At 38.5% G+C, this 11,966-nt stretch overlaps 1 protein-coding gene across 1 annotated transcript in view; it reads left to right on the top strand.

The window, feature by feature from the left end:
- The window catches only part of ARSB (arylsulfatase B), a 64,985-nt gene extending 61,007 nt beyond the window's left edge, over positions 1-3,978 (top strand). Inside the window, exons 7-8 of the mRNA XM_040541607.1 lie at positions 2,845-2,973; positions 3,472-3,978. Coding sequence (XP_040397541.1) covers positions 2,845-2,973; positions 3,472-3,737 — 395 coding nt within the window. The 3' untranslated portion in view covers positions 3,738-3,978. The remainder of the gene's footprint in view (positions 1-2,844; positions 2,974-3,471) is intronic.
- Positions 3,979-11,966: the final 7,988 nt, after the last annotated feature.

Below are 11,966 nucleotides of genomic sequence, written 5' to 3' on the forward strand. Positions count from 1 at the left end.
GAGAGAGAGGGAGGGAGAGAATAGAAGCCAAAACCAGTATAGAGCAGATGCAGAGGAAAGCTACTTAGATGCTTAGGGAATGAACATTTTATCTTACACAGGAAACAAAAAAGAATGTGACTTCTTTAATCTACTGAACTGTGGCAGGAGAAGACTGCCCAGTAATTTTGCATTTTAGCTGCAATAGCGGAAGCTGAAGAATGAAGACAGAGATAGAAATTTAACAGCTGGGTTGAAGAGGAGGAGTAATTCAGGTATATGCAGAGCAAGGTATGTTCTAGCTTAAGGTGACTCATAGAATCACAGAATGGTTTGGGTTGGAAGATCGTCTAACTCCAACCCCCTGCCATGGGCAGGGACACCTCCCACCAGACCAGGTCACCCAAAGCCCCATCCAACCTGGCCTTGAACACCTCCAGGAATGGGGCATCCACATCTTCTTTGGGCAGCCTGTGCCAGTGCCTCACCACCCTCTGAGTGAAGAATTTCCTCCAAATGTCTAATCTAACTCTCCCCCTCTTTTAGTTTAAAACTGTTCCCCATTGTCCTGTCATTATCTGCCCGAGTAAATCATATAATGGGAGAACACAACTCATATCAAGCAATTTTTTATAAGTATTGTATCCGGTACTTATATAATATAATAAACTGCCAGTCCGGTAAATATTCCATGTAAAGCTCATTCAAGCAAGCACCATATGTTTTTCATGGTCTGATAAAAGTTGACCAGTACTGCCTGTGAAGCAAGGCACTTGGCTGAATAATAGGCTGCACATCTCTTTGGTGCAAGACAGGGTAAAATGGCTTAAAATGAATGAGTTAACATGACAGACAGGGTTCTGTTTATAATAGCTCAACATAAGTGCATTTATCTTTTCCGTAAATTTTGCTCAGTGATAATATTCTATCAAACAACTTCACCTACAACTTCTGGTACAAGCATTTCTTAGTTTAAGATTTGTTTGGTTTTGTTACCTGTATTTTGCAAAGTATTTCTAAAATGCAAACTTTCATACTGATTATTTGAAGTCTTTTAAATAATTTATATTGTGTAGTGCTATGGGTTCACACACCCTACCTTAGCAATCAGAAGCATATTCTCCGTGCTAAATCTTAAAATCAAAAAATCAGACTTACATAATTTTTCCTTTAGACCTAATACTGTAATTTTGTGACATAATGTTTAAAAAATATGGTTGTATTTTTTGATCTGCTGGATGGCCTTCATTGTGCTCTTCAAGTAAGTAAATGGCAATGATGAGTATTCCCAGTAGCAAACAGTATGACAGAATAATATGTAGCATAATGATGTGGAAAAGTAAGCAAGGTTAATCTTCAAAACATTGTGTATCTGCTACAGACATCACATGGCTATGTGTAGATTTATCTTCCAGAATTATTCAGGGTATTTTTGTGATTTTTTTTCTCGTTTTTATAGTGGTTTTGTTTGTTTGTTTGTTTGTTTTCCCATCAGTACTTCATGATCTAAGCTGAGCTAATCCCTCCCTAGCCTGTGTATGCAAATTCTAAACAAGTAGTCTACTTCTATAGTCTTCTTTATCTAGGAACACTATACAAGTCTGATGTAAAAAAAGGAACTTGGATATATATACAAAGCGTTTATTAAAGAAAAACTGATTCACAGTATGAAGTCCAGTAATAAAATAGAAACCTAGCAGGACCCTCACAAAAAATAGAGAAATTGTAACCCAGCATTTCCGTCCAATTTTTCTTCTATCTGATTTATATTTGCCCCACTGTGGTGTAATTTACTCTTTTTAGAAACCTCTAGTATTGCCTCTAATATTGGATCTCATGTGATCATTGCACATCTCGTGGATTCTCTTTTTTGTTTCAATGGCAAAAATGTCAGCTGAGTCCTTCAAATTCCCTAAACTGATTGAAAGTCATCTCTTGAAAGATGCTAGAAAATCAACATTGGTTTCTGTCCACCTCCTGATGTCTTGTTTCTAGTCTGGTTACAGAATTGCCCTTTGGTAGTCTTTTCGTAAACAGGTATCAGCTGATACAGTTAATGTAAAAGTCTTAGATTTTATTTCATAAACATAGCTTGCTTATGAAAGTTGATATGCAGGATTTTTGCAGGTTTGAATTCTCCTAGAACATCTGACTCTCCTGGTTTCAGTAAAGCATTAGTTGCTTGTTTGTTTGTTTGTTTTGTTTTGCTTTGTTTTTCCGAGCTTACTCATGTAAAAAACATATAAAGATTCCTTTTGAGAGGGAATTGGTGCATCGTTAACATCTGAGAATTTGCTGCAGGGTCTGGATATGGGGACACATAATAGATGAATCTTTCTACAAAGACACCGTTGCTTCACAGCCTCTTGTTGTCATATGATAGAAGTACCTCGCTGGCCAGATTTGGATCTGTGTGAATGTAGCCAGCTCATTCCAGAGAATCATCTCTCTTGTGAGTGGGTAAAAGCTGAGACCTAGCTCATTCCCTGCAGTGATCCAAGAGAACTAACAGCAATGCTGATTCAGGAGATCTTTCAATCCTATGAAGAAATTTAGCAATTACAATCATGAATGTTCTTAATATAGGTATATTGGATACACACATGGTATCTGTATATGAGATGAGTCCAGTTATTTGGACTCGGACGTCACTTTCTCTACTGGTCATCATGTCCCTTTCAGTTTAAATTCTAAGAATTAAGTATATCCAGTGAATTGTAGCACAGACCTTTGTACATATATATAACAAATTCTGTATTCAATATATAAAAATAAATGGATGATATTGCTTTGCTTTGTATCAGAATTCTAAAAATGACTTCATCCATATTAAATGTATCTAACTTAGTTTACTGTTCCATTAAGGTCTTGGCATTGACAACAGGACATCTTTACCACAGATCAATTCTTTTCCGTGGGATAATACACTTTTCAATATATCCATTCATGCAGCAATCCGTCATGGAAAATGGAAATTACTAACTGGATATCCAGGTAACAAAGTAACTCCCTTTTGTACAAGATGTCGTATCTCCCCATCGCCCTAAACACAGTTTCATTCTGTTTAGCATATGATCATTTCTCTTATTTGTCCCGTTAGCTTTCAGGATTTAGATCACATGCAAAAATCTAGAAGGGACACTTCTAAAATCCAGACAACATATTCTTTCATTTTCAAATGACCATTTGACATTTACAGTAGTGAAATTCACAGTAGTGAAAGAAGAAAGTCCATGAAATTACTTGATTTGAAATTAAGCAACATGCAGGTTTGAATCCCAATGGTGTGGCTTTTTTATATAAATGTAACTCTTGTATACGTGGCCCTGGAGTAGAGAGACTCTGATGCTGGACAGTTAAGCAATGCGGCAAGAGTCACTGGCCCGTGGCTTGTCAAGGGACCTAGTGAATTCCTCAGTTATGGTATAACTTTGCCTCTCCTCACTGCTCTATATTGGAGAATTAACGCTTGGTCTGTTCCTGTTTCTGTAGGCTGCAGTCATTGGTTCCCTCCACCATCTTTGTTCAATGAATCAAAGATTCAGTCGTCTGATCCACCAACAAAGAGACTTTGGCTATTTGATATCGTTCATGATCCTGAAGAGAAAAATGAGTTGTCTGAAAAATATCCTCATGTGGTGAAAAAACTGCTCTCACGTCTTCAGTACTATTATAAACATTCAGTGCCTGTATTCTACCCTGATGAGGATCCCAACTGTGATCCAGCAGCAACTGGGGCTTGGGGTCCTTGGGCATAGTGCACAGCACTGCGCCGTGCAAAACACACCTGTAGCAGAGTTCATTTTATGTACTTCAAGGTCCTAGTGATGTCTGTCTTACTTTGTTGATTACATTACTGCTAATTGTGAGTTCATTTTTTGCTCACTCCTTTAAGAGTATTTCTTACTCTTAAAGTATGTTGGGGATCTTATTTCAGTCCTTCCCATTCTCTCCTTCCCAATTATTGTATGTGAAATATGGATAAAATTATAAATCTGTTGTTTGAGTATTCTTTGTTAACAATATGTGTTTAAAGCAGAAAGTAAAGCACTGCCTCCCTCCTTCTGTTAAAAAGCTGCAACGAATCAAGGCACCAGGAACATCCAGAATTCTCGTGGAATAAACTGATTTTGAGTTTCATGTTTACCCAGTAGACAAATTCTGTTGGAAGCTGTTACATTACCCATAAAGAACAGAAAAATGTACAACAGTTGAGATTATAATTTTTACCTTTAACATGAAGCTCTGACCAGAAAAGGCAATAGGCAGAATTCTCAGAGAGTAGGAAAAAAAAAAAGTAAAAAACAACCTCTAAGAATAGAGCAAAATCCCTAATCCGTGTTCATTGTTAATATATCAAACTGGGGTAGAGAGTGGTGGCCAACTAGAGGGCAGGGCGGCCAGGCAGAATGGTCTCGACAGGCTGAAGAAAGGGTTGAACAAAAAACGTAATGAAGTTCAACTGAGACAGAGAACTGCACTTGGGATGGAATAATTGAACACATGGACAGGCTTGGCTCTGGCTGGATAGAAAAGGAAAAGAACCTAGGTGTCCTGCTGGACAATAAATTGAGTGGGAGTTGCCACATGGTCCCTTGATGAAGATTAACCTCATTTGTCCATATGGGCAAGAATGCAGCCAGCACATGAGAAGTGTTTATTCCCCTTTATTCAGCACTGAAGCACAACATTGTATTTTGGGCTTCCCTGTGCAAGAAAAAATCTGTCGTACTGAAGGGACATGACTATAATCATGTGGAGGAGAGCAAATGAGGAGGGAAATAGGATAGTTTAGCCCAAAGAAGAAAAGAGGAAGGAGAGATACAACTGCTTAATGTGAGGGCATGGAGGAGATGAAGGATCTAGTGACTCTTGTCAGAGATTCACAAAGATGAGAGGCACACAGGGGGTTCTAACTCAATATAATAATAAAAATAATCATACCATAAGGGTAGTCAAATATTTAAACTGTGAGGCTATCAAAGCCTATCCTCAGAGATGTTCAGACCTGGGTTGGAGAAGATCGTGAGCCTTGTGACCTTACTCTGAACTGCCTGCCATTGTGGTGAGTACCCTTTCTTCGCAGATTTTTTTCCTTTATTATCTCAGAAGAGACTGTTTTCATCTTGAAGTGGGCTCTGAGCCATGGAGAAACCAGGCCAAGCAACATTTCTCAGTTACTCATCAAATTAATGCAAGATCAACCCACCAGCTCTCTTAAAGTCTCAAACCTCTGGAGTCTGTCCAGAGTTCTGGTATTGCTTCTCAGTGTCCCTAGCCAAGTTCTCAGGCTGTGGAACATTAAATATCATTCTTTCCAGAAAGTAGGGATCTAATAGCCTATTTTCAAGGTCCAGGACTACGTCCTGTAATTGGCACTGAAGTTTTGCACACGTTTTTGCGATTTTTCCTCAGGAAACTTCTGCTAATTGTTAGCAAACAGATTTGTGAAGAGAGAGACTTGTCAGAATTTGTGTATTTTTTAAATAAAAAGGTAAAAGATAAAAAGATGAAATTTAAGAAAAGTGAAAACGTATGTAAAAATGTCTTTTCTGATACAGTTGATTCTCCACTACACTATCTTAAATCTATCTTGCCTTTTCCACTTTCTATGTGCTCCTGCAAGTAGAAGTGAAACTAAAGCTCTCCAAAAGCCTGTTCAGCTGTTCATCTTCTTTCCAGACTCCCATGTTTCTGTCCTTGTCACTTCTGTTCCTTTATTTCAGTATTTTTTCTATTCTATTTCATTCACTCTCCTCAGCCTTGAAGGTGGGGAAAGAAGAATAATAGTTAAGGAGAAAATAATTCTCATACACTGGGGTAACCTGTATTCCCTGTGGTTTGTTTGGATATGTTTTGGAACTCTATGTCAGACCAAATGTCAGTGTCCTTCTCCATTTATCCATCACTGGCTGAAAGCAAATGGTTGCAGGAGGGTATGAACAAGACAAGCACATGTGTTAAGTTCTCCAGATTTTAAACTATAACTCAGAGTCTGAGATTTAACTTTCATATTGCTGTCAGTGATTCCTTCTCTTCCATGAGGTTACTCAGCCTTTCCTTAAACCCTTGTAAACTGTTGGTATTTATGAGGCCTCTTCCACATTTCCACAGCTTAACTACATGCTGTGTTAGGAACAATTTCCATTTGTTTATGACCTGTTTTCAGGTCATTTAATTTTCACTGGTAATATACATATGCCATGACAGAAGCTGTTCCTGTACTGCATTTAGCAACTTTCATATGAACCAATATCTTTAAAATATCAAAAAGAATTTATATGTTCTGAAGAGGTGGTCTCAAAACTGATATGTGACCATATCTCCTCCCATTTCACAAAACTCACTTAAGCTTTTCTTTCTACCTAGGCTTCATGGCACAGCAGAATTTCACTTATAAGCTTTTGAAGATTCTATACGATAACTGACTCAAACTGTGTTTTGTGGACCATGGCAAGGGATGGAAAACATGTGCAACAAAACCTTTTTTATAAGCAAATGGCATCAACTTGACAAAGCTCACATCTCCCTTTTGTAGTTCTAGAAAACATTTCCCTTCCCTTTCCTAACTATTACAGTATATTTATTTTATACCAATATAATAATTTATACTGGTTACATTTTTAATATGATTTTAAGTTTCATAACCTATTTTTTTGTAATATATAGTTAGTAAATTATTTTGGAATGTGGAATTTGGAATATGGGAAAGCATATCACTTTTTGAGTCACTATTTTATGCATTAATGACACAGGTTCACCTTCGAATGGGTTTTTGAAATAAATCATCAAAATATCAGGGATTCCACCTGTTTAATACTATTCTCATTCATTCAGAACATAAGGTTACAGGGTTAATTTATTCTTGCAATCAAAATTCAGATGGAGTAGTTGAGTAGTTGACAGCCGTTCCTCTGTATATAAGGCAAGTAGATCCAATGCATTTGAATTATTGTCTCTCTCTCTTTTTTTTTTTTTATTTTTTCCTCCCCACAGGGTATATTTATTTCACACTGTGTCTACATTAGTAGAGATATAAGACTGGAAAGCTGACTGTTCTCAGTCAATACCCACTTATAACATTTTTTTAGTGGGTTAACCATATCAATTACATGATATGGCTGCCACAATAAAAAGAGACTGGACTTGGGGGCAGAGGGAGAGCAGAATTTCTGCCGTACGTTCCTGTGTGTCATTCAGTGTTCTGCAATGTTCCATTCCATTACATGAGGAAAGACGTGGGCTTATCCACAAGAGTGGGAACTTTGGTCAATGATATACAGGTACTTTTTTTATTATGCTGATGTCGATTTTGTGGAAAAGAAAGAAGCATCAGATAACTTGCAAAAGCTCATGTAATTTGTGTGTTTGAGTCTCCCATCTATGTCAGCTCCTTGGCTAACATTAGAAAAGGTTAAAGAACAACAAATTCTCATTTCAAAAGTAAGTAGAACTTTTATATGCTGTCTTTTCTCTATGTCCTGCAATGTGTATTTTAATATCTTGTTGATAGAAATTCATCTACCAAGAAGAGTCTCTGGCATATAACTGTCTTCTTTAAGTATTAAAGTCACCCTATATTTCCGATTTTTCCTTACAAGGAGAAGATATATTTTGACGTCCAATGATTCATTATTTTCTCAGCTGCAGAAAAAAATAATTATTTATTTTACTTCCTACTTATTTTACATGGGTGGTCCTTCATAAAATATTTTAATTGAACTGGGTTAGGATGAGAAAACAGCTGGCTGGCACATTCAGGTTGGCATCTGCATAGAGTTGTATACTGTTCAGTTGTTTCAAATCGAGAAGTACAGCATCCTTTATGTTTTGTGGTTACTTGAGTAAGATTCAAAAATGCAGGCATTTTGAGCTCTATAAATAAAACTTTATTTCATTCCTTTCCAAGTTAAAATTCATTCTTAATCTAGCAAACATCTGAGGATTTTGAATTTGAAAGTGTCCATTTGTATATTGTAAGAATTATTTAAGCTTTGCAAAAGTAACCATATTTAGGAAGAATGTTCATGCTGGTTATTCATTCTACGTTACTTGTTTACAAAAGGATGCACACAAACAAGGAAAGGCTGACTTTATACGTGAAACCTGGACCTGTTCTTGAGTCAAAGGCTCTATATTCAGCCTAAAAATAATTTATTCAATTTTCCCAAAGTCAGTACATGGGCTGTAGATGAAACTCTGAGTTTAATCATCTTTATCATCTCTGAACAGAAGAACCCAGTGCTTAAGCCACCAGGCCCTGTGTGGATTTGAAGACCCACTAGCTGTCCCTGTTGGCCTCCAGGAATTTGTCTCCCATGTCACTCCCTGACCAAGTGGCTTAATAGTAGCAACTCTAAAAGGGATTTCCCGTGGTTTTCCATATTTTCTTCAAAAAAGCAGTAAATGATCTTGAAGTTACATGGAGAATCCTATTAGACCTGTGCCACTCTATTATAGACTTACCAAAGAGTCCTGATGAAAAGGATGACAGTGGCAGAATAACTGATATAGGATACGTGACGGAGTCTTGCACACCAGGATATGTGGTCTGTGTGTGCAGTAATGTCTTAAATCCTAGGACCTGGGAAACCTAAATGAGAAAAATGAATCTCAAAACACAGCATGAAAACAGTCTGAATAATGAAAATTTGACAAAGAAAAATATATTACGTCATGCAATATGTGGTGATCCAAAATGTATCCATAGGCATCGGTTGTGCTTAGCCTAGGAACGTGAAATCATTTCCAGGATGTAGCAGATGTCAAGAGAGAATTCTTTTCCATTTGGCAACCCACTGCAGGCATCCCTCCAACTGGACTCTGAGGCTGTCTCTCTCTCTCATAACGCTAACCTTAGCTCTGACATAAGGGACGAGTGGGTTGAGCCTTAGCCCGACCCGCTGACTGAAGGTCCATGAGAAAGAGCCCTTGAGACGCTGCTTTCTGAAGCCTACCCCTTTTACACCACTGTTGCAGACATGATCTCACTGGACCCCTGGCTTTCTTGCTGCACTAAACAACACTAATGCTAATCCTAACTCTAAAACTGGATGTGAGCCTTAACCTAAGACCCAGGTTGTGGTTGAGATGCCAAAGATGCTAGGAATAATGCTTTTTAGATCCTACCCCTCCTTTGCCAGCACCATTCCACCCCAACATACCTGGACACTTCACTCCCAACCCTAACCCTTGGCTTTGTTGCTCTCCAGACTTGAAGACCTTAGCCCTAGCCACAGGCTAAGCCTCACTCAAGACCCCAAGCCATGGCCAGAGGAAAAACCTTCTCAGGCAAGAACCCTGAGAAGGGGAGAACCCTTCAGCTGCCCTTGGCAGCACCCACCATAACTGGACCCCTAGATCTTGTCACTCTTCTAATCCTAAGAATTGCCCAGGGCAACAACCACACAGTTGGATTTGTAGTGTCTTTAGGATACAGTTCAGTGCCTCATTAGGCTGTTACAGGGTCTATCAACTGTCCAAAGGAAGGACCAATTCCATGGTTCATTCAGGATATCCATCTAGGAACAGCTAGAGACAAAGCTGGAGACAAGAATACAACACAGGGCCAGAGACAGGTACCCCTAAAAGAGAGCTCAGTCAGGCCCAGGGCTTAGCTGAAATGAGGCTCCTGACCCCACAGGTGGAGGCTGAGAGGTGCCACGTGAAGGTGCTCAGCATTAAGCTTATTAACAGACTCAGGGCTCTGACAGCTGTAGACCCAATCCTTACTATAGATGTGGAGAGCCTGGAGGACCCTTTCTAGAGCCTAGACTGGCCCTTCCCAGTGTCAGCCCATTGCAGCCCCACCCTAAATGCACCCCTAGGTTTTGTGTCTCTCTAGCTATAAATAGGCTGAGGTTTGTAATGGGAAAGTAGTGCCTTTGCTAAGTGAAGAAAAGAAAAGAAATTTTTTTTTTTTTTTTTTTTTTGTCAGCAGCTTTCCAGCTGAGTGTTTTAACTCCTTCTACTTAGTATATCAGTTGCAGAAAAAGAGTGAACCTCATTCAATTTCAGATTTGGTTATTACTTGGGAAGATCCTGGTTAAATATACACCATAGAGAATATTCTGGCTCCAGTGTTCTCGGATTTATTCTGGTGCTGTACAATGTATGTATGAGCTCATCTACACAGAGCAGAGCTGCTGCAATGAAGAGTAAAAACATTTGTCACAAAGCAAGCAGAGTGAGTCAGTCACCCAACCATGGATGTGCTCAGTGACGGCCCTTGTGATAATTGCATACCATGGTTAGCTGAGGCAAAGAGGATGATGCATTAAGTTCTTGTTGTTTTAGTGTTCCCTCCTGAGAGTGTTATTTTTCTGGGGTGGAGTGGAGAGAGATTGGAAAGGTCAGTGATATATCTGCTGCCAAGTTTCTAAAAAGTGACTATCAGCTGCCATCATCAAAGCAGCTACCGGATGTTGATCCCCTAATTCTGGCTAAATTGAATAGCAACACAGGCAGCTATATTTTTTTCTGCAGGACTATAGTTAGAAAAAGTATGGTCAGAATAACTAGATTTGGATCTAAGGAATGCAGTGCTTATTTGGACGAGTCTTCAAAAGCCACAACAAGGTACTACACCAAAGCCACAGTTCTGTGCTGCCAGATTCTGGAACTGAAGGCTGTGATAAAAATAAAGAACTCTGTCTTGCTTTCTGCTATGCATTCTTACGATTTCTTCGTGCAAACAAAGAATTAGAACATAGTGAATACACACATAAACAAAGTAAGCTGTGTTCTGTATTCAGCAATTCTTTTTGAGTAGTTTTGGGCATAGAGCCCATAGTGATGAATAGAAAACTTTGATCAGGACATCCGTGGCCTCCCCAGATCATTTCATGGGATTTAAAATTTTGCCTGGAACATCACTTGATGGCCCTGTTAACACAGTATGTTAAAGCCTATTGTGTACATTCTCACACTCACAGCACCCGCATGAAGTAGGAGTCTTTTTTTTTTTTTTTTTTTTTTTTTAATCTGAGATCTTGGTTAAAGAGCTCTGAAATGACTTATTTTGGGACATATGCGCCCTTAAGTTATCCTTGCATTTATCCTGCCTAACTAGCAAAAAGAGTTTAATGGCTCTCTTAAAGATGAGAAGATGAACATCGAGAGCATTGTCAGAGGCTTGACTTCACATCTAGCAGATGTACAGTTCAGTTCCAGCTTGACTCTGCTTATCTCGGTGTAAAAACAAATACCTCTCTTTATTTTCCTTTTGGATTCCAGTTATACTACAGTCGTACCAGATGATCTTGGAGGTCTTTTCCAACCTTTATTCTATGATTCTATGTACTTGATGTTGCTCACCCATGTGGGTTTATCTATGAAACCTCAGAGAATTTCTGGACGATCACCTTTTTTTTTTATTTTTTATTTTTTTTTTCACTCTGGCCTGTGTATTAACCATGGTGGGAGCCTTCTTAAAATGCTGTGAAAATAGCAACTGCCAACCCAAGAACCACGAAAATACTGACGCCTGGTAGCTGGCCCTTACAGATGTACTGAATTTTCACTCTAGTTCTTGTCCCCTTCACTTTTTTTTTTCATATATTCCAATTTACAAGTCATATTTGATTGATAAAGTACCGTGTGAAATAATCCTAAGGTGGCTATTAGTCTGCTCTAGTCACACACTTCTGCCCCACCAGTGACATGATGTAGAAACAAAGTAATTAGCCTGCCTCTTCAGACCTGTTTTGTCCTTACTTTATAATGAAGAGAGCACAGTCATGGTATGTTAAACAAATGGATAGGAACAACATATACATTAACATTATCCTGCTTCTAGCTAAAGCTCTAAGACTAATACAGTGGAGAAGCCTGGCTAAGAATTTGCTGATAATTTTCTTTTGCCATAAATTCCACCTACCCAAACAAACAAACAAAACAAACAAACAGCTGAAATGGTATAGCTGAGTAAAAAGTAGGCACATTTATGATATCAAAGAAGACTTATGAAAATATCCCAGCTGGATTTT

This window comes from Cygnus olor, chromosome Z, assembly GCF_009769625.2.
Source record: "Cygnus olor isolate bCygOlo1 chromosome Z, bCygOlo1.pri.v2, whole genome shotgun sequence".
Classification (NCBI taxonomy): Eukaryota; Metazoa; Chordata; class Aves; order Anseriformes; family Anatidae; genus Cygnus; species Cygnus olor.